We start from the raw sequence: 20,986 nt of genomic DNA on the forward strand, positions 1-20,986 counted from the left end.
AACAGCAGCCAGAACAGCACTAGTTCCTCCTTGTTGTTAAGAGATGCTGTCAGAATAACACCCCCACTTTGCATCCTGGCCAGTGGTCTATGACTAATCCGATCATCTTTTTTCCTTTTATAGTAGTGTTTTTGTTGATAGAGATTTGAGCACTTTCGTGTGGCCTGATTGTTTGTTCTGTTCACTGAAAGGTGAGAAAGGAGAATGGGGATCAAGTTGGTTTCTGTTTGTATTTAGATTCAGTGTTTGAGACTGTGGATGGGGCAAGAAATGTGATCCTCTTTTATGGATATTGGTTAAGAGGAGAGAAGTCAGCTCAGTATCTCTTGGCCACCATTCGTGGTCTAGTTTTGAGGGATTTGGAAGACATGGCTAAGCAGTGCAGGATGGATTGTCTTACCTGGTTTCTCCCCAGTGGAAGAAGGTAACTGTTCTCTGGATTCCCTCCATTAATTTTAAATGATGTTGCCAAGAAATTTTGGATCAATTTGATGGGCAAAAGAATCTTGCATATAATTGCCCCTTTGGGTCCTTCACCATCCCAAGGCATTGTTCTTTTCTTTTCTTTTTTCTACTCTTGCTCCTGTGAACTCGCACAGATATTCCTCATGATCTCTACTCGCTGGATCTCTCTTTTTGCCTCTCACTTATGTCTCCTTTCTGGTGTACTCTCTTCCTAATGGTGGCATTCTGTCTTGTTTGCAAATTTCATTGGTGCTGAATGTTAGATCGCGCTAACAAAGGACTCGTAGAGTGATTCAGCAAGTGATTCAGCTTTATTGGAAGTAACGAACAAGCACTAAACTCAGTAAGAAACCAGAACAGAAAAACAGTGGGAGCTTATGCTCCTTTTAAACATAACCGGGCTAATGTAGCCACGCCTATTTACAATTAACAACCAATGAGATTGCTTAGTTAAGGACCAATGGGAGTCTTTCCCTCCTAGGGAATGGTATCGTTCTGATTGGTCGCTGTTACGAAGCGACCAATAGGAAGTTCGCTCAGAGGAGCCCTGGTCTGGCTCGAAGCTTAACATAGGAGTCCTATGAGGTGATTCATGTAATCGTTTCAATACATTACAATTCAGCCTGGATCAGGCACAGACTCGACTGGGATTTCAGCCCCGCACACAGGGTTCTGCCCTGACTCGGGGACAGTACCGGGCCTTTCGGTACTCACCGCCTGCTCTGGGGGTGTCCACTCGACATCAGGGGATTCAGCCGTCGGAGAGTCAGCGCTGTCCCTAGCCCAACGTCTCCTTAACTGATCTATGTGGCGCCGCCATATTCGACCGTCAGCTAACTGCACCACATACATTCGAGTACCCACAGAGTCGGATATAACCCCAGGAAGCCATAAGTGCCCGTTTGCATAATTTCGTGCGAAAACCTTGTCCCCTTTTTCAAACATGCGCACCTTCGGTTGCGCCGTGGTACGCTCGGATTGCTCTTCAGTGAGGTCTGGGTGCATTCGGTTCAAACGGGTCGTGAGTCTCCGCCCCATTAACAATTCGGCCGGACTACGGCCTGTAGCACTACAGGGGGTGGTGTGCTGCAGCAAAAGAAAGGAGCCCAGCCTCTGGCTCCAGTCCCCTTCGTCCATTTTACCCAGGGCCTCTTTGGCCGTCCTGACCATCCGTTCGGCTTGGCCATTAGATGCCGGATGGAAAGGGGCCGAAGTCATTTGGCGTATGCCATTACTCGTGAGGAAGAGCCTAAATTCCTCAGACACAAATTGAGGCCCGTTGTCACTGACGATGACGTCAGGCAACCCGTGGGTGGCAAAAAGTCGGCGGAGCGCATGGATCACAGCAAGTGATGTGGTCGATTTCATATGCACGACCTCCAGCCATTTGGACATAGCGTCCACCACAATTAGGAACATTTGCCCTTGGAGAGGGCCAGCAAAATCTATATGCAATCTGGCCCAGGGTTTACCAGATGACTCCCAGCCTTGGGGTGTAGCTTGTGGGGGATCGGGTCTGACTTGCTGGCATTTGGGACACCCTCGTACCCATTCTTCGATCTCTTTGTCCAGCCCCGGCCACCAGACATACCCTCTGGCCAACGCTTTGGTGTGTACCATACCGGGGTGACCCTCGTGCAGCGACTCTAACACTCTCGTCCTGAGTTTGTCAGGAACCACCACCCTGTTCCCCCATAATACACAGCCCTTAGAAATGGATAGTTCATTTTGACGGCTTTTGTAAGGGCCGAACTCCGGTTCAACGCTTCCAACCGGCCACCCCCTCCAAACCCAGTTTAATACTCGGGACAGCACGCTATCCTTGGCCGTGTGTGCTGCAATGTCCCTGGATGATACCGGGGGTCGAGGAAGCTCCTCAATTGCCAAGACCTCACAGGCGGGGGCAGGGTCTGCGCCAATGTCCGGCACCGGGCACCGGCTGAGGGCATCCGCATGCCCAATCGCTTTCCCAGGCCGGTGCTCTAAGTCAAAATCATAAGCCTGCAAAAATATCGCCCATCTAAGCATGCGTGGGGACATGATGTTTGGCAATTGCTTATCGGGCGCAAAAATCCCCAGTAGCGGCTTGTGGTCAGTGACCAGCAAAAATCGTCTGCCAAAAATAAAATCATGGAACTTTTTGACAGCCGCTACCAACGCCAGACCCTCCTTGTCTATCTGGGCATAGTTCCGCTCTGCCGCAGATAGTGATCTAGAATAAAAAGCGATAGGCGCTTCGCTCCCATCAGGCATCAGATGGCTTAAAACTGCGCCTACTCCAAAAGGTGAAGCGTCAGCAGCTAACACCAGGAGCTTGTGTTCATCATAATGCGTGAGTACGGCATTAGATGTCAGCAGCTCCTTGACTCCCACAAAAGCCTTTTCCTCGGCCTGCCCCCACTTCCATTTTGCCTCCTTGTGCAAAAGCGCGTGCAAAGGGGCCGCCACTGATGCCTTATGCGGTAAAAACGCATGATAAAAATTCAGGAGTCCTAAAAAGGATTGGAGCTCCTTCTTACTCACCGGCCTGGGGGCGTTTTGGATTGCAGATACCTTCTCATCCGTGGGGTGGACTCCCTCTGCGTCAATGCGAAACCCCAGGAAGTCCACACTTTCCACCCCGAGCGTGCATTTTGAGCGCTTAACTCTGAGACCGGCATTTTGAAAACGCCTGAGGACCTCTTTAACCCGGTCCAGTAGTTCCTGTTCAGACCCGCCCGCAATCAGCACGTCGTCAAAATAGGGCACTGTGCCAGGTACCCCCCTTAGTAGACGTTCCATGAGGCCCTGAAAAATCCCAGGTGCTACGTTGACCCCGAATTGCAGCCTGTTCACTTTAAAAGCCCCTTGGTGGGTTACAATTGTTTGGGCCTCGGCAGCCTCCGGGGTGACAGGCAACTGCTGGTATGCCTGGGCCAGGTCAAATTTGGCGAAAATCTTGCCACCCCCCAGGGAAGCCAAAATGTGGCTTATTACCGGGACCGGGTACGAATGTTGCTGCAGCGCCTTGTTAATCGTACATTTGTAATCGGCGCATAGTCGTATGGACCCATCTGATTTGACAGGGGTTACGATCGGGGTCTCCCATTTGCTGTATGGTACTGGCTCTAAAACCCCTTGCTCAACTAGTTTGTCAATCTCTTTTTCCACCTTATGTTTGAGAGACACAGGTACTTTCCGATACTTCAACCTAATAGGTTTGACTGACGGATCTAAGTCAAACGCAACCGGGGGGCCCTTGTACCTCCCCAACCCTTCGGCAAATACATCAGGGAACAGGTCGTACAGCATGCCCCATTTATTTTCAGACATCCTGTTAATCCCAGAAATACCAATGCCCAATGGCTCAAACCAATCTAACCCTAGCAGGTTAACCCGGTCTCCCTCTGCAATCAGGAATGACAGTTTAACACATTTCCCCTTATACTCAACAGTAACAGAGTCCCGTCCGGCCAAGGGAATTCGGTTGCCCTGGAAGTCGGACACTCTGGTTCCCGCAGGCTGGAGCCGCCGCCGGCTTCGGTTCGGGAACAACTGGCGCCAGGACGCGGCAGAAATCACCGTCACGGACGATCCTGAGTCCACCTCCATTGTACAGGGTCGGCCGTCGAGGAGTGGAGTCACGGTGATCTTGCCCTGGCTGCTGGTGCGATTTACGGCCGATGCGCTCGACAAGGTCGCCGTCAACTGGCAGCTTGCTTCCGATGCTGAGGAACGGGTCTTGCCTTGGGTGCTGACTGGAGTGCCCCTCTGCGCTGACCGGTTGTTAGTTGAGGGATCCTTCTTTGCTGATCTGCAGACTCTGGCCAGATGACCACGCCGCCCACACGCTCTGCAGTCGACATCACGAGCCCAACAGGAGTCGCGCTGGTGTTTCCCGCCACAACCGGAGCAAGGCTTGACGTTGGTAGTCTTCGCTGGGGTCCGCTTGCCTCGAACCGCGTTGACGTCATCATCCGCGTCTTCGCCCTCGCTGTCTCGTTGAGCGTGTATACTGGGCTCTGCCACCCGCTGGCGGACCTCCTTCGTGGACTTCTCCGCTGCTTCCGCGGCCATGGCCTCTTCGTAGGCCACTGCCCAGGTCAGGGTGGTGCGGGCGAACAGCCTCTGTTGCAGCCTTTCATCTTTGAGACCGCAGACGAGACGGTCTCTGAGGGCTTCCTCCACGTTGTGGAAATTACATGGTCGTGCGGCTTTGCGAAGGGCCGCCACGAAATCTGCGATGGTCTCGCCTCCGGCCTGGTTCCGCTTGTAAAAAGCGTGCCGGCAGGCGATCTCCGACGGTTGTGGAGAATAGTGAGCCTTAAGCTTCTCAGTGATGTCAGCGTAGGTGACAGTCTTTATATCAGTTGGGGCCACCAACGACCTGGCTATGTCGAAGGTCCCCTTCCCGCAGGAACTCAGGAGGCACGCCCGTTTCTTGGCCTCGTCTGTAATGTCGTGCGTCTCCAGATGGAACTCGAACCTGGATAGGTAGGAGTCCCAGTCTTCTGAGGAAGGTTCGAAGCACTCGAACTTCTGGCTTCCAGCCATCGTGGGAGACTTGGGCACCGGAGCTGGTGGCGCCTCCGCCGGATCGGCTGGCGTGCTCTGCTCGCTTTCTTCCGAGTCCGAAGTGTGGATGTCCGCAGGGCTGCCTACCTGCTCTAACACTGCTCTAAGATCCCATCCTCGTCGCCAATTGTTAGATCGCGCTAACAAAGGACTCGTAGAGTGATTCAGCAAGTGATTCAGCTTTATTGGAAGTAACGAACAAGCACTAAACTCAGTAAGAAGCCAGAACAGAAAAACAGTGGGAGCTTATGCTCCTTTTAAACATAACCGGGCTAATGTAGCCACGCCTATTTACAATTAACAACCAATGAGATTGCTTAGTTAAGGACCAATGGGAGTCTTTCCCTCCTAGGGAATGGTATCGTTCTGATTGGTCGCTGTTACGAAGCGACCAATAGGAAGTTCGCTCAGAGGAGCCCTGGTCTGGCTCGAAGCTTAACATAGGAGTCCTATGAGGTGATTCATGTAATCGTTTCAATACATTACACTGAAGGCTTTTATGTGGAGTGAGTTTATAACAAAAAGGTTGCTTTACATTAACCCATTTTTTCCAATATGCTCGAACTCCTATACAGTCCTCGCTGAATTAGGAGTTAAACAAGGAGAGAGGACCAGTATGGACTCTGAAGGAATGCCTGTCCATTTCCTGAATTTCACATTTTGGTGAATATGATCAAAGCAGGACTTAGGCAGTGTTCACATGCACGAGATAATGGGGGGGGGGGGAAGGGGGGCTTTTTGCTCCCAGGGACCTGCATTTGCGTGATCACACAGTCCCTGGGAGCTGCAGGGTGGCCCACCACTGCATGATCAGACGCAACTGCGGATGAGTCGGGGGGGGGGGGGTTGCCACGTACTTCCAGTGCGCTTCAACAAGGGAGTGATGATTTGCCTCTCCGCACCGAGTGCTCCCTATGCACTGTGCAATGATGCACATACCGAAATGGGGGGGAAAACAACGGCATGGAGTCAAGATGGCCTGATCAGACCATCCCAACGCCATGAGAGCGCACTGGTGCGATCACAGAGGGGAAAGTCCGTTCCTGGCATGTAGCAAACCAGTTTGCTACTGGGTTTTCCCCGGTGTCTTTTTACTCCGCTTCTGCAGCGGAGCAAAACAGATTGCTGACGGGAGTGGGACGCTTGGCAGATGTTGGCGTCTGATCGCGCCCTTAAAATCCGCCTGGCATTCACGCCTATGACACGGCTAATTCTGCATGTGATTGTGGCATTCTAGTTCTTTAGGAGGTCCCACTATCTGCTCTGGAGAAAGGAATTGCTTTGTCTCTGGAAAGTCACTGAATATAATCAACCATGTGGAAAAAGGTGAGGAACACATTCCTTGTATATTGTAATGTGGAGATAATACAGAATTGAGATGTACATTCCCAGATGTATCTGACTCAGTTGCCTTTTGTTTTGTGAACACAGAATTAGAGGTTTGCAGGCCAGAGCTTTTCCTTTTATCTGTGCCCTGGGTTACAAAGAGTACAGAACTGCCAGCAATGGAGAAAGAGTGAGTGCTTATGTTTGTAGTGCACCAGGGAGCTTTCTCCTGCATTGTGTTCAGAAACAAAACACACAGGGACTTATAGTTTTTTCGGAGGGGGTCCCAGTGCCCACATCGACTGACTTGGCTACCTCTGATTAAATATGGCTTTGAATTTTGGATGACGCATGTGACAAAATGGCTACCAGGCCTTAAAATGGATGCCAGCCTGGTAGTTCCTTACGTGGGGGGGGGGGGTACTCCATAGGGAACTATGGAGCTGCCATACCTCCCTGCCTACAGTTCCCAGCAGCCTTGAGGTGAAAGAGCAGGAAAAGATGGACACACCCCAGGGGTGGAGCCAGTGAGAAAAAGGCTTTGGCCCTTGAGGAGAGTCTTGGTCTCAGCCCAGTCTTCAGCGTTGGACGGCAGGTTCAAGTGAGAGTACAGGTGGGACTCCTGTTACCAGAGACTCCGTGGGCAATCCAGGCCACTATTAACCGTGGTGGAGAGCCAGGAGGGTAGCAGTACTGGTGGCCAGTCCTGAGGAGGAGGGCTGGAGTTTCTCTCCACAGCAGGAGGGGGGAAAGTAAATCCTGGCCTGAGGCCACAACCCACTACAGGAGTAGAGAGGGTCTGTGGGTAGGGACAGAGGAATTGTGTTTTTATCCTGTTTATTTTCTGTGCCCCAGTTGTGTTGAAGTGCCTGTGTTTGCTTTCTGTGCCTAACCTGTATATAGTTAAATAAATCTTCCTTTTTGAGTTTAAAAAGCCTGGTGTGCCTTAACCACAGGGTCCTCCCTGCTCTACACGTTACCAGGGGCAAAAGGAGGCCAGGGAACACAAACGGGCCCAAATCAGAGGGGTTGCCAACTCTCCAGGGGGAACCCAAAGATCGAGGTACCTACTTCCCAAGGTAGGGAATTTAGCCAGAAGGGTCTCACTGTCCCTCAAGGAAGGCGGTAACTCAATTCAGTGAGTGGTGACAGCGGTAAGGAAGAGAAATAGTCCCACCAGGCAGGGTGGGAAGGCCAAAACAGGGGCTTGCGAGCCACAGAACGGCGGCTCAGTCTCCCAGGGCTGAGGGCGGGGCCCCATTTCGCCACAACGCATTTGAGAACAAGCGTGGAGAGAGAAATACTAGGATGGGATTTTGTGAGTCATTTCTGCTGACGGGGCAGTTGCTTTTCACCCTCCTCCTGCAGCAGACTTCCAACTGGCCACATTTGCTGTTGTTGAAGGTCCCCTGTTTCCCATGACCTGCATGTTAGGGGGCATTTGGGGCTGCAGGAGGAGGGAGGCAGTGGTGCTCCACTGACAGAAACACCTTCTGTCAGTAGATATTTTTGACAGGATCCACACAAGCCCCTTGGTTTCACTTTGATTTGCAAAATCCATCCATCTCTGTCCAACCTGCCAGTCAGGCGGGGCCAGCCATAATGGTCTGAACATACATTGTGTATCCACTGTTGACCCCACATTTACGCTCCCAGCACTCAAGGATGCTTCCGTCTTTTTCCACACCAGGTGATATTCATGGCTGCTGGTACAGAAGGACGCTTGTGTGCCTTCAACTGCTTCTTTTTCATGCAGATAATGCAGCTGCTGATGAAGGGGAATAAGCAGCGGACACAAGAGCCCACGGCGGCCAACCGGGCATCCTCACGATCCCATGCTGTGCTGCAGGTCACTGTGCGCCAGAAGAGTCGCATTAAGAATATCATGCAGGAGGTGCGCGTAGGACGACTCTTCATGATTGACTTAGCTGGCTCTGAGCGGGCCTCTCAGGTATGAGGAGAAAGGGGCAGTCCTCTCAGCAATGAAATATTCTAGGACAGGAGGATCTTAGTCTGATATTCTAACTGCTACACCACACCAACTCTCAAATAAATAGAGTTCCTTGCCATTTTACTCATGAAATGGTTATTTTGACCCAGATATTGGAGAGGGAAAGTAAAAATTGTTCTACAGTCCTTTATCCAACTCCCGTCTTCCTTAGCCTGCCCTGTTCGTATCCCGCCCATTCTTCCTCTTTCTCACCTTTCCCGCCCTCAGCATAACCTCACCTTGCAGCCTCCTGGCTTAACTCAGCTCAGGTTTCTTCTGTGCCTCTCTCACAACCGTATTTCCTTCCTGAGGCTGCTGCTTTGAAAGCTGCTTAAAGCTGGAGACAGAGAGAGCAATAACTGTGAGGGCAATAGATTCCAGCCCACTCTCACAATTACAACCAAGAAAAATGGTTCTGCATGCCCCCTCACATGGCCTTTGTCGGAACAACTGCTTCAGTCTCATGTCCACCCCACTCTCCTCTTCCTTCAGACACAGAACCGTGGGCAGCGAATGAAGGAAGGCGCTCACATCAACCGCTCCCTGCTGGCTCTTGGCAACTGCATCAACGCTCTTAGTGACAGGACAGGCGTCAAGTATGTCAACTACCGAGACAGCAAGCTCACCCGCCTTCTCAAGGTAGGTGGGGCTGGCATGGTTTGCCATGGATGTAGAATGAGCAGAGCCTGTGTTAACTTTTAAGGCTAACATCGTCTTCTCCTTGAGGCAAGAAGTGACTTACTGAAAGGAGTGAATGTTGCACTCCAAAGACTGAAACTAAAATTACGGTAAACAGAAATGCCAGCCCTGGGCTGAACTCTCCCTCCAGGTCCATACAATTTACCACAACTTACCTCATGTCACAAAGTGTATTTCCCCACCCTTGAGATGCTGTTTGTGGGGAAACGTTTAGCAGAATTATGACAGGACATAGGGGTAATTTATGCTCTTCATTACAGTGGGAGAGGGGGAAGCTCCCAGGTGCCATTTTCTGCTTGAAGTACTCTTGTGGGAATTAGATGGCCTTGTATATATACACGCAAGTGAGATTACAGGTTTGAAGGGCTTCCTCTGGCCTATGTGAAGCCCTATGGCCCTGTTCTCTAATCACAGGACTCACTAGGTGGAAACAGCCGGACAGTGATGATTGCTCACATCAGTCCTGCCAGCAGTGCCTTTGAAGAGTCGCGGAGCACCCTGACCTATGCTGAGCGTGCCAAAAGTATCCGCACCACGGTATGATCCTGCAGCTTCTGCTCTTTTTTCTACCCATTCTTCTACTCAGTCAGTTTTGTGACCTCTTATTTTTGTGTAAGGCTCTTATCCTACCTGTTCCATCAGAGTCAAGCCAGTCCTTCAGGATTCCAGATCCAAACATACAAATATTCATGTTAGTTACAAGAATGCTTGAGCAACTCTCAGGCTGTCAAGGATTTTTAGGGATTAAAGAAACAAAAACTGTATAAATAAAGAACCATCCAATAGCAAAATTAGAACTTCCAAAATGGTTTATAACTATGATTAATAACGTCACCATAATTATAATCATGTATAAATAAACAATAAATACAACAACCAACTTCTACTATCACAGTCACAATAATGTAGAATAATCACTGTAAATGCTGTAATGTTTACCACCCTGGTGTTCAAACAAGATATGCCTATAGAAGAAATGGACAAGAGTTAAAGTTCTAGTGCAGGTAATTTTCATACAGGAAACATCTCATGAAGAAAGGATTCAAGATGTAAAGTTCCAATGTGACTTCATGCGATGGCTAGCTGCAAAATTCCTGTGTTTCGCCAATGCTTTCTCAAAAGCCAAACCTTTCTTTCTGAAAAAATGTATTATACAAGAATTTTAAATAAAAAATGAATTAAACACAGTTGTAAATTTGCTCAACAATTATTTGCTTACCCTTTATTACAAGTCTCTCTCACTAATTAATTACTTCAAATACAGCTCCTCCAAACCCGATGTCCCGTACTACATGCCAATATCACTCAATTATCATTTATCATTTTAATCCCATAAGCCAAATGAGAGTATTCTAAAGAACAGGTAATTCTATCATATTTCTGTGTTTTAGGATCTAAGACAGCATTTCTCTCCTATCTACTAAAGACGCTCTATTGCGTGCTGAATGAATAATATGGGTTGGGTAGTCTCCATCTGTAAATTGCTCACCTAGTTTAACACTGTCCTTCTGAAAATCATACAAAAAAGTAGAATTCCATCTGAATGGTAAAAATTGGCCATAAGGTATATTATTTCTAATGTGAGTAGGATGAAAGGAGCGATACTGTAGATAGGTGTTGCGGTCTGTGGATTTCTTAAAGGTACGTATAGCCAATTGATTGTCAGACATCCTATAAACCATGGTGTCCAAAAATGGTGACACTATTACTCATAGTTATGAACTATCCTGGAAGTTCTAATTTTGCTATTGGATGGTTCTTTATTTATACACAGTTTTTGTTTCTTTAATTCCTTCCTACTGTGTATCTCCGGTAACAGATTTTTAGGGAGCAGGTTTTATTCAAGGAGCGGCGGTGGCTCAAGTGGTTAAGACGCTGAACTGCAGGCTGTGGAAGGTCAGTAGTTCAGCAGTTCAAGAACCGGGTGCTGCAAGACGGGGTGAGCTCCTGTCTCTAGTTCCAGCTCCTGCCAACCTAGCAGTTCGAAAGCAAGAAATTGCAAGTAGATAAATAGGTACCACTTCGGTGGGAAGGTAACAGCATTCCATGCACCTTGGTGTTTAGTCATGCCAGCCACATGACCACGGAAACGTCTTCGGACAGCACTGGCTCTTCAGCTTTGAAACGGAGATGAGCACCGCAACCCTAGAGTCGGATTCGACTGGCTTTCGAGCAAGGGAACCTTTACCTTTATTTAAGAACACAACTGTTCTGTAAGACATACAGGATGTTTCATTTCAGAGTCATCCAACAAGGCCCTTCTTCTGCTGTCTTTTTACAGTAATGGACACCAGGTCTCCAGAGTGTCCTGCATTTTTGATCTAGCAACCTTATCATTATTCCTCCCTTGCAAAACCTCCTCCAGATTTCCCTCAGACTCCTCCATCATGTGAACATAACCATTCTCCAGCACTGCCATTCACTAGCTACATCAGAAACAGTAAAAAGTGATAGGCTGCCACAGTGTTATTTTGCCACATTTGGTGCTTAAGGGAACCATGTACTTCTAACATTCATATTGGTCTCTCTCTCTCCTTCTCTCTCTGCCTGGCAGGTAAAGCGTAATCTTCTTAATGTCTCCTATCACATTGCCCAGTACACAAGCATCATTGCCGACCTGCGCAGTGAGATTCAGCGGTTGCAGCGGAAGATTGAACAGCAAGAGCTGCGCCCAGCGCGGCCTGACATCCGTAGTATCCAAGGTAGAAAGAGTCCTGAAGGGGGTGAGGGAGATGGCTGGCCTTGCATGAAGATTTTCCCCTGCAGCATTCAAGTAAATATTTGTTTTCTGCAATCTGTCTTTGGTGAATTTATTCTTGGAAAAATGTGACTTCTGTCCATAAAGGGGGGGGGGGGTGAGTGGGTGGTTTGATGCTTCTCTAGAGGACAGCAGATCATAGAATTTACACTGGAAGCAGTTCTTCTGGCAGATAACTAAGGTGGCATGTTGGAGGTTTTGAAAGGACTTGTGATCGAGGCATGGGGAGGTGGTGCTTGGCTCTCCTGAAGTGAGTACAAGAGGCATGCAGCTATTCTATGGTTTCTTCTCTCTCAACATGTTCATTGGCTTTTTTGCATCTTTTGAAAAATTCTTCCCCCCCCCCCCCCCCACAGCTGAAGTACAACTCCATGGCAACCCCTTTGAGAGGCAGGAGATGGACCAACTGAGAGAACAGCTGATTAGCACCTTCCGGGAACAGATGGATGTGCGGCGCCACCTCATGGAGCTGGAAAACAATTACATGGAGATCCAAATTGACAGCTCCCGCCATCTGCTCACCATTGCTGAGTAAGCAGGGGGCCGACAGTGGACAGGACGCCTCCTGGAGTTGGTTGGATTGCCCAGGTCCAATTCTTTCAGTAAGGGTGGCAGATAATGTCCTCAACATCCCTATGAAGTGTGTCTGCCAGGGCATGGTCCTGATGCAGTCCCTCTTCCTTCTTTCCTTCCCCCGTCCCCACCTCCCAGCTGGGAGCAGGAGAAGACACGTCGGGCCCAGAAATGGCAAGAAGAGCAAAGGAAAGAAAGCTACAGTAAAGATGAGTGCGAGAAGGATTCTGACACTGGCGATGACCTATCAGATGTTCCAGAGCCACAAGAAGTGACATTAGCTAGGGAACATATCGCCACCCTCCTGGGAGAGCAGGATAAGCTTCACAAGCAGAAGGTGTTCAAAGCAAAGGGGATGGGGGGCTTCTCAGCTGAAATGGGGGGGGGAGGGAGCCCCAAACAGTGGCCCTATGGAAGCACTCGTCTCTGTGGGATGCACCAGTTTGCAATCCGCAGTGCTGCAACACCAAAGCTGTATTGCTTTTGCCAGCCCCATGACCTCATGTGACTCTTTTCCTCTGCCAGGCTGAGCTGGAGAGGAGGTTCTGGGAGGTGCGGCAGCGTGGTCACCGGCTGGAGGAGGCCTTACCATGGCGCATCAGTTCCGAAGAACAGCGGGAGGTTCTGAGCCTGCTGTGTAAAGTACATGAGCTAGAGGTGGAGAACACAGCCATGCAGTCTGGGGCCCTGCTCAAAGACAACCTCATCCGGCACCAAGAGCGAACTGTGCGCCGCTTTGAGCGCCACCGCAACCTTTGCCACCGCATCATTCACGAGCAGAGGCAGATAATTCACGGTAGGGCCACAACCATGGCTTGGGGTTGTCTTATGGAGATTCACTGTGTTTGCATTCATAGGTGCTACCTGTTAATGTGCCCTGAGAGTAACATCAGTTTATGTGTGGATGGAGACAATTTGATCCTAAAATTACATCCCAGGAGGGGACAGAGTACTGAAGGAAAAGCGGGGTTGGGAAGGAAAAGTTTTTTTTAAACCAGTCCCCTCTGGCACTCAGGCAGCCTTGGTGCAGGGCACCTGCGGACCAAGAGGGGGTTGTGGCACTCTCCATAGCAGTGCAGTGCAGGAGGAAGCTGCGTTTCCTACCTCTTGCGCTGATTGTTAGAGCTCTCTCTCTCTCTTCGTTGAAAGCAGAGAGAAGAACCAAGAGATGTGCTTGTGTGGAAATCTGCTCTCCCCAAAGCAGTTCAGCAGATTGTGTGTGTGTGTGTGTAAAGTGTCAAGTCATAGCTGATCTTTGGGGGGCCCACAGGGTTCTCAAGGCAAGTGAGTCAGCAGAGGTGGTTTGCCATGGCCTTCCTCTGCAAAGTCTCCCCTGGTGATCTTCCACCCAAGTACTGACCCTTCCTAGCGTCCAAGATCTGACCATTCCACATCCTACAGCACAGTTTAGGCCTTTTCTTTTCAATCTGACACAGATTGTCTAGCTGAGATTCTTTTGCATGACCACCCAGCAGGTCACAACTCTGGCACAGCTAAATGCTGTTATGCTGCAGTATCATGCCCTGGCTCAGGCTGATTATATCATGGCACCAGTTTCCTGTACTAGGGTTGTCTTTCCTCCTGGCTGTCAGAGGGCCACAGTCTCAACTGCAGACCGGAGCTGCATCAATTCCTGAGATGTCTTTGGCCCTTTCTTGCTCTCTCTCTTCCTGCCAGATTCCCAGCTGTTGGTGCCATCCCACCTGGAAGAACTGTATCAAGTCTACCTGCGTGAGCTGGAGGAGGGCAGCTTGGACCGTGTGGCAGCCATTGACCGTGCAGCTGCTAGAGCCTTGAAGGTAATGTGCCGCTGCCACCACGTCTGGCCCTCGTACACAGTGCAGCCATTTGGCCATGTCTCCATCCCCTTGACAGTCTCCCCCCACCCCCACCCCAGATCAAAGGGTCTGCACATTCCAGAGGCCTAGACCTATTATGCAGCAAATGCCTGGGCTGGGATAAATTCTTGTAAAATTCCTGGCCATTGAGTTAAATTCAAGCAAAGGGACATAGCAGACTTCCCACTGGTATCCTTCCTCTGTGAAATCCTATTGACATTTAAGAAAGAAAGCAGGCCAAGGCAGGGCTTTCCCAACCTAGGCATTCTCAATGGATTTCAAGTCAGGCAGTTCTCATGGTGCATAAGCCAGCCTCCCCCAAGTGTTATACATCCATACCTCAAAGGTGTATTTGGGTGGAAGCCTCAGAAAGAAAGGAGAAGGGTGAGACCCGGGTGGGGTGGGCCAAAGCTAGGAACTGAACTCTTCTTTCCCTGTGCTTGTAAAGTCGCCACTTTACCATCGTATCCTCCAGCTTATAAACCTAAACTGTAGCTGGAGAAGTTCAGTTGCATTTCCTTGCTGGTATCCGTTTAACTCACTGGGTATGCCTGCTCTTTGCCCCGCAGGATACGTCCGTGCCAAAGCTCCCCCCTCTCGCAGTGGAGAGCACCCTGGACTCAGACCAAGAGAGCATCAAGACGCTGGGCTCTGAGTATCAGCAGCAGCTCCCACAGCGGGATTCCCGGAGGGGCATTCTCCCACACCTTGTTCCAGAGGCAGACAGGTAGGGTCCCTCTGGTACCTCTAGGGAGCGTGTGATGTGGCTTGCAGGAAGGTCTTTCCCGAGCATAGGGCATGGGCGTTGGCTAGTGCACCTCTGCGACAGAAGGGTCATACCAGCCCCAGAAGTTGTAAGGGAAAGAGCCAATTACATTAGACCAAGCAGAGCCGCACAAAATGTCACAAAACAGCCAGCAAAAGACACATAGACAAAAAATATTTCTCTTCCCTAATGTTTCCCTCACCCCTACAGTTCTCTTTCTCTCTGCCATCAAGGTCCCACTCGAGATCCCTTTTTTCCTCTCATCAAACGTCTCCCCATCCCCTCAGTGTCACCCATTTCTGGGGAAACTGCCCGACCTGCTCTTCCCAGCAGCACTTCAGAGGATTGCCTCCGGAGTTCAGTGCATCAGAGGGGAAGCAACTCCAGCCCAGGCTGCTCCCTGCCTCCAGTCTGTTGGGGGGATGGGGTGAAGCTGGCAGAGCTCTGTGTTGCTCTGAGGTCAAGAGCTGATGTAATTCTGGACAATCTGAGCAAGCATGTTCTGCACCAACTTTATTTTTCTTTAAGGTCTGAGAGCTTGAAGGTAATAGCAAGTTCTGAAATAATTTGTCCAGAGGGAGGAAGAGAGCCAGCGCTGTACTTAAGGGTTAGGGTGAAAGACTGAACCTGAAGAGACCCAGGTTTAAGTCTCCATTTGGCCATGGATCATAAGAACATAGGAAAACTCCTGCTGGATCAGACCAATAGTCCATCTAGTCCAGCACCCCGTCTCACACAGTGGCCAACCAGTTCCTCTGGACAGCCTCACATCATCTACTGCCTAGTCCTTTGACTGAAGATGCTGGGGATTGAACCTGGGACCTTCTGCACACCAACCTGCCACAGCCCTCCCCAGTCAAGCAGAATTTCCCAGAAAGAACAGGTTCCCTTTACAGCCATCAGGCATATCTATAAACCTTCAGTAGACAGAGTTGCCTTAAATGACTTGTCCTTCCCACTAGGTTCTGTCTAACTGGCTGTGGTTCTGGGTTATCTCAGCTGGAGGCTGTTCTGCATAAAGTCCTTGAACCGTCAATGGCAGAGATTCCGCTCAAGGCCTTTCACAAGCGAGACCTTTGCTCCATCACTCCTCCACAGGAACATTTGTGTGGGCATGAAAAGCCGTCCCCCTAGACACAGGGTAGAACTAGGCAAGCGATGGCTGGTCTAGGTCTGGGTTTCCCAGTTGCTGCTGGACGGCTGCAAAACAACAAGGGAAGGATGCCCCTCACAGTGACGCAGGCTGAGAGGGGGGCACCCTTGCTACTTCCCTGCAGTCCCTTTTGCCCATGCCCCCTTGCCCTATGACATGGCAAGCCTATATCTGGAAGCCCCGGATGTTCTGAAAGCATCTGGGTGCAGGTTGCAAGGGAAAAGAGAAAGAGGTGGGCAAAAGGCGAAGCTTGTACACCGTTCTGCACATTCCCCCCCCCCCTCATGCAAATCACACCCTCCTCTGGCCTGCCTCTTTGTGACCACTGAGTGATTACTGGGCTCCCCCTCCTGGTTTCTGCATCTCCAGAGACATGAGGCTCTGCGGTGTTGACAGGTAATCTTTCTCTTCTTCTCAGCAGTGAAGCCAGTCAGGTGTTCAAGACCAGTCCTCGGGCCAGGCAGATCAAGAATTCAGCAGTAGTGACCCCGCCTCCTATCTGCGTCAACGGCATGATCAGCCAAGAGGTGTGCGCCGTAAGAAGGGAAAGCTTTATAAGCAGGGGAAGGGATGTGCTTCCATTTAGTTCATTCGTTCATCTTTATAAGACACAGTGTTGCATAGCAGGTAAGGCTCTGCAAAGACATGTAATTGCACGGGACCACCACTTTACAGGACAGCGTGCTGAGCTGCAAGATGAGGCCTTTCACCCACAGCTGAAAGAACAATGGTGGAAGTGTCTGTGTAGTTTTTCCACAGGTGGAGCCCTGTGGCTGTGTGTCTCTGCCTGTGGGGCAGTGTGCACACACAAGCCCAAGCTCCAGTGCTTTGGGAGAAGTCCTATTAACCTGCCCTGCCTCTCCCTCTCCACAGTACATACCCCGAGAGAGTCTGGTTAGCCTGGGGAGCCAACGAAATTCCTCCCCTGACAGCAGCGATCACTGCTCTGATGGCATCCTGACACGTGGAGGTAATTGTAACCCAGATATTTCAGGCTCCCCATGAAGCCCCCCGCCTATGGTCAGCAACAGTGTAAGCTGGCAGCCAAACAGCAGGAAGCCCCACTTCGGGAGTCTCTCCCCTGAAACAGATACCCAGCAGAGACAAAAGTTGATTGGGGTGGTGTTACCTCTCCCCCCCCCCCCATGCTTTTTGTCTCCTGGGCCACAAACTGATTTGCCAGAAGCCAAACTCTGTGCCAAAGTATCGTTTCTCTGGTCCCAGAGCAAACTTGTGACACAGACCCGGCTCCCCACAGCAGTGCCTCCCATACATACATCCTCACAAGCTGTGAAAGAGAAATGTCTGTTTTATTTCTCAGATGACACGCGTAGAGCGTTTTATGGTAAAGGGCCACCCCCCTCCATTAGCCAGCACACAAATGGGTGCTGCTACAATATTCTGCCTGGGTATGTAGGTATGAGTGAAGATCCATAATAATTCTAGGGGGAGGGAAGGAGGAGACTCTTTGCCCTCCATCCCCTGCCCAGTCCCCCAACTCCATACATGTGTGCCTCTTCTGAAAGGCCCCTCTGAGAGCTGCTTGGGCGGAGATAACTCAGAAAGAGAAAGCAGCGACTGGCCATTTTTGCCATAAGCCTGCTCCATTTGGCTTCTCCCTGAAGGCAACTTGTATAGAGACTCAGCAGGTTCTGGAAGACTCTGGTCTGAATGTATTTGTTGGGGGGCTGGCAACTTTTGTCTTCTCCCCATAAAGAGAAGGTGAGGATAGGGACTGAGTTTCTACAATTCTGGCTAAAGGAGGGTGGGTAGACAGACAGTCTAAGCCCATATCAGCTCTTTGGAGCAGACTGTGCAGCTCACTGCTTGAGCCATGAGGGTCTGTACTCAGTGCAGCTGGCCCAAGCTCTCCAACAGATCGCGGGGGGTTTGGCTAGGGTGGGAGGCGGGCAGCAGAGGTATTATGCAGAAGGTGGTTCAGTAACCCATGAAGTGTTACAGCAGGTTTATTCTGACAAGAGGCACCAGATTATCCTAACATGTAGCTCTTGTTGTATTGCCATTGTGTTCCTTACCTTGGGGAAGAATTGTGATAAAGGCACTTTGCCATATTTCCATTGCTTTCTGGCATGTCTGCATGACCTAGCTCCGTAGCCAAGGCTTTTCATACTCTGGTTCAAGGAAGCCTGGCTTCTGTTTCAAAATACACTATGCACATAAATACATAAGCATATGTACCCTCCGTTGACAGAGCGCAAGCAGATAGTGTGTGGCACCAAGAGCATTGCTGTGAAGGCTGCCCGGCGCCGCTCCCGAGTGCTGGAATGCGACCGCCTGAACCTGCTGGAGCCCACCAAGGAGTGCAGTAGACTATCCCTGCACTCTCTAAGTGAGAGCGAGGACCCCTTGTGCCGGGAGACACCTGCCCTCTGCCAGCCACCCAGCCCCAGCCTACAACACGCTGTCAGTGAGGACAACCTGTCCAGCAGCACTGGGGAAACTGCCCCAGGAAGAAATGCTCCTCGTCATTCCCCTGGACCCTGGCTCCGGACAAACAAAAAGGGGAGCAAGAAGCAGGAGAAGAGGGAGGAGTCACTAGAAGCCAAGAGGAGGAAGCGGAGGTCACGATCTTTTGAGGTCACGGGCCACAGGGTATGTCTTCTTCAGTATCCCAGGACTGTAATGAGGGAAATCTGGGGCATTCCTTCTGCAGAGTGTGCTGGCCAATCAGAGCAGGGCAGCGTTCTCATTCCCCACCAGTCAACCTTTTGCAAGCTAATTGCCTTCACTGCTGTTCCTGTGTCGATAGGAAGTGGGTGGGGTTTCAGTCATTTCACTAAGTTTACCATCCTGGGACCTTTGCAAGGTTTTTGCAGTCGTGAAGGTGCTATCTGGTGCTCCAGTCCCTTTGCTTCTTCCCTTGAACCCTCTGAGGGGTCTTCACATTCTTTCCTAAAGCAGGCAGGTAGGCCGGGGGGGGCGGGGGGGACTCAAGTAAGGCCTTCCCTCAGTATGCAGTTTACAGATCATAGCAATGATCAGCTGGGCTGACAATGAGCAATTTGAGCAACATAGAAGATCTTGGGAGAGGAAAGAGTACATAACAGGTTTCCGTAGTGCAGTGCAAAAAGACCAAAAGCACACGGGAATGTCCTTCTGCCAAAGGGAGCATTCTTTTCTCCAGGGTTATGAATCAGAAAACTGGCCACGCAAAGGGAGCTGTGGCTCTCAAAAGCTTATACCCCAAAAATCTCGTTGGCCTTTAAGGTGCCACTGGACTCAAAAACTAACTGTTTTCCTGCAGACCAACATGGCTACCCTCTGAAACTGGACTTTCATAGTACGTCATGGTGCTGCTGATACCCAGCTGATGGCTGTCTGTGATGCACACTGCAACTAGCTCCTCCTTTTCAAATCCCCTCTGCAGATGTGCCTTAATAGGCAACCATGGGGTAGTAAAGAAGGTTCCTTCCCCACTTCCTACTTCCCCAAGCCACGTGATCACCTATTGCCCCCTCTTTAGCTCCCGTGTCCGAAGAACATCACCACCCATCATCATCCACTAGAAAGCAGCTCTGAGCACAAGATAATGGCTGCAGGAGGGCCGCCCACCACCCGAGGCACTGGGAAAACTGCAGCGCCATTGTCTAGAGTGAGACTTCTGCAGGCCCAGCCATCATCAGGTGGGTAAGCTGAGGCAAGTGGGGCCAAGGCCTCCTGGCAACTGTTGCTCCCGGCCTTGTCAAAATCAGTTTGGCTCACAGTAGGACATTTGAATGCCACTAACTATAGTGAGTATCTACCCTCAGGTGCATAGACAAGATTCCACCTTTTAAAATTAGGACGAATGTATCTGGAATTATCACCACCTCCCACTGCTGGGAAGTGGTGGGGCTGGAAGACTGTGGGACTGTCCTATAGATTAATATAGCTATAATAGAGGACTGGGAAGGCCTAGTTAGCATATGTTTGTGGCGGGAGCACATGTACATATAGTGCAACCTAACAATTTCCCTCTTCTCCCTTTCCCCATTCTTTCCTTCAGTCCCCACTGAGACCGGTCCCTTCTCTGTCTCCTCCAACCAAACTGGGATATCCAAGAAAGTGTCCCATCCCATCCAGCGCCCACGCTTGAACTATATCACCGTGAATGGCGGCAATACTCACAGCAAGGATGGCAGAAACCAGCGATGCTAAGAACAGAGGTCATAAAGCTCTAGAGGACTGTGCTTGGTGTCTACTCAGAAGGCATTGTGGGAAGGTAGTTGCCACAGAACTGGCCTTGGCAACCCAAAGGAAGGCCCAGTGGGGTTTCTGCTGCAGGCAGTCCTCTCAAGGTTTTGTCTTGCCCTGAAAGTTATTCCAGCTTCAAGACAAGATCCCCCCGGGGTTGAAATAAGTGACTCTCTGGATGGGCAGACATGTGTACCCCCAGAGACATCTATTGCCATCTGTAACTGGGATAAACTGGAAAAGCCTTTTCTCTGATCTGCTTAGTTTTAAGCTGAAGGACATACAGGTCTATTGTGCCTTTGTGCTAGAGGAAAGGGAATACCACACAATTTCTGCACAACCTGCAGAGAAATTGGTCACCCTATGCTGTGTGTGTGCATGCGTGTGTGCAGGTGTGTGTGTGCACGCACTATATTTTTGCATCATGTTAAGTGGTCAACAAAATTTCAATAAATCGGAATCCTTTAAATTTGCACTTTTCCGTCTTTCCATGACATTCTTCATAGGAGTAGGGATCTGGGAATAGGAAGTGGGTAACTCCTCTGCAGCTCTAAGTATCGTGATGACCATTTTCAGGAAAAAGCAAGCAAAGCCCGAAGCTGGTGGGGCCAAAGAACAAGAGGGCTCTCTACCCCACAGGAGTCATTTTTGGTAAGGTTATACAGGACTT

The 20,986-nt window shown here is 50.1% G+C and overlaps 1 protein-coding gene across 1 annotated transcript in view; it reads left to right on the forward strand.

Moving 5' to 3' along the window:
- KIF19 (kinesin family member 19) overlaps positions 1-20,683 on the forward strand; it is a 50,063-nt gene extending 29,380 nt beyond the window's left edge. The window contains exons 7-20 of the mRNA XM_015408798.1: positions 8,102-8,296; positions 8,828-8,974; positions 9,449-9,571; positions 11,589-11,736; positions 12,149-12,323; positions 12,504-12,702; positions 12,891-13,161; positions 14,043-14,164; positions 14,773-14,930; positions 16,541-16,649; positions 16,996-17,092; positions 18,335-18,735; positions 19,607-19,766; positions 20,129-20,683. Of these exons, the coding sequence (XP_015264284.1) occupies positions 8,102-8,296; positions 8,828-8,974; positions 9,449-9,571; positions 11,589-11,736; positions 12,149-12,323; positions 12,504-12,702; positions 12,891-13,161; positions 14,043-14,164; positions 14,773-14,930; positions 16,541-16,649; positions 16,996-17,092; positions 18,335-18,735; positions 19,607-19,766; positions 20,129-20,280 (2,457 nt within the window). The 3' untranslated portion in view covers positions 20,281-20,683. The remainder of the gene's footprint in view (positions 1-8,101; positions 8,297-8,827; positions 8,975-9,448; positions 9,572-11,588; positions 11,737-12,148; positions 12,324-12,503; positions 12,703-12,890; positions 13,162-14,042; positions 14,165-14,772; positions 14,931-16,540; positions 16,650-16,995; positions 17,093-18,334; positions 18,736-19,606; positions 19,767-20,128) is intronic.
- The last annotated feature ends 303 nt before the right edge of the window (positions 20,684-20,986 follow it).

This window comes from Gekko japonicus, unplaced genomic scaffold, assembly GCF_001447785.1.
Source record: "Gekko japonicus isolate JY-2015 unplaced genomic scaffold, Gekko_japonicus_V1.1 scaffold57, whole genome shotgun sequence".
NCBI classification, from domain to species: domain Eukaryota; kingdom Metazoa; phylum Chordata; class Lepidosauria; order Squamata; family Gekkonidae; genus Gekko; species Gekko japonicus.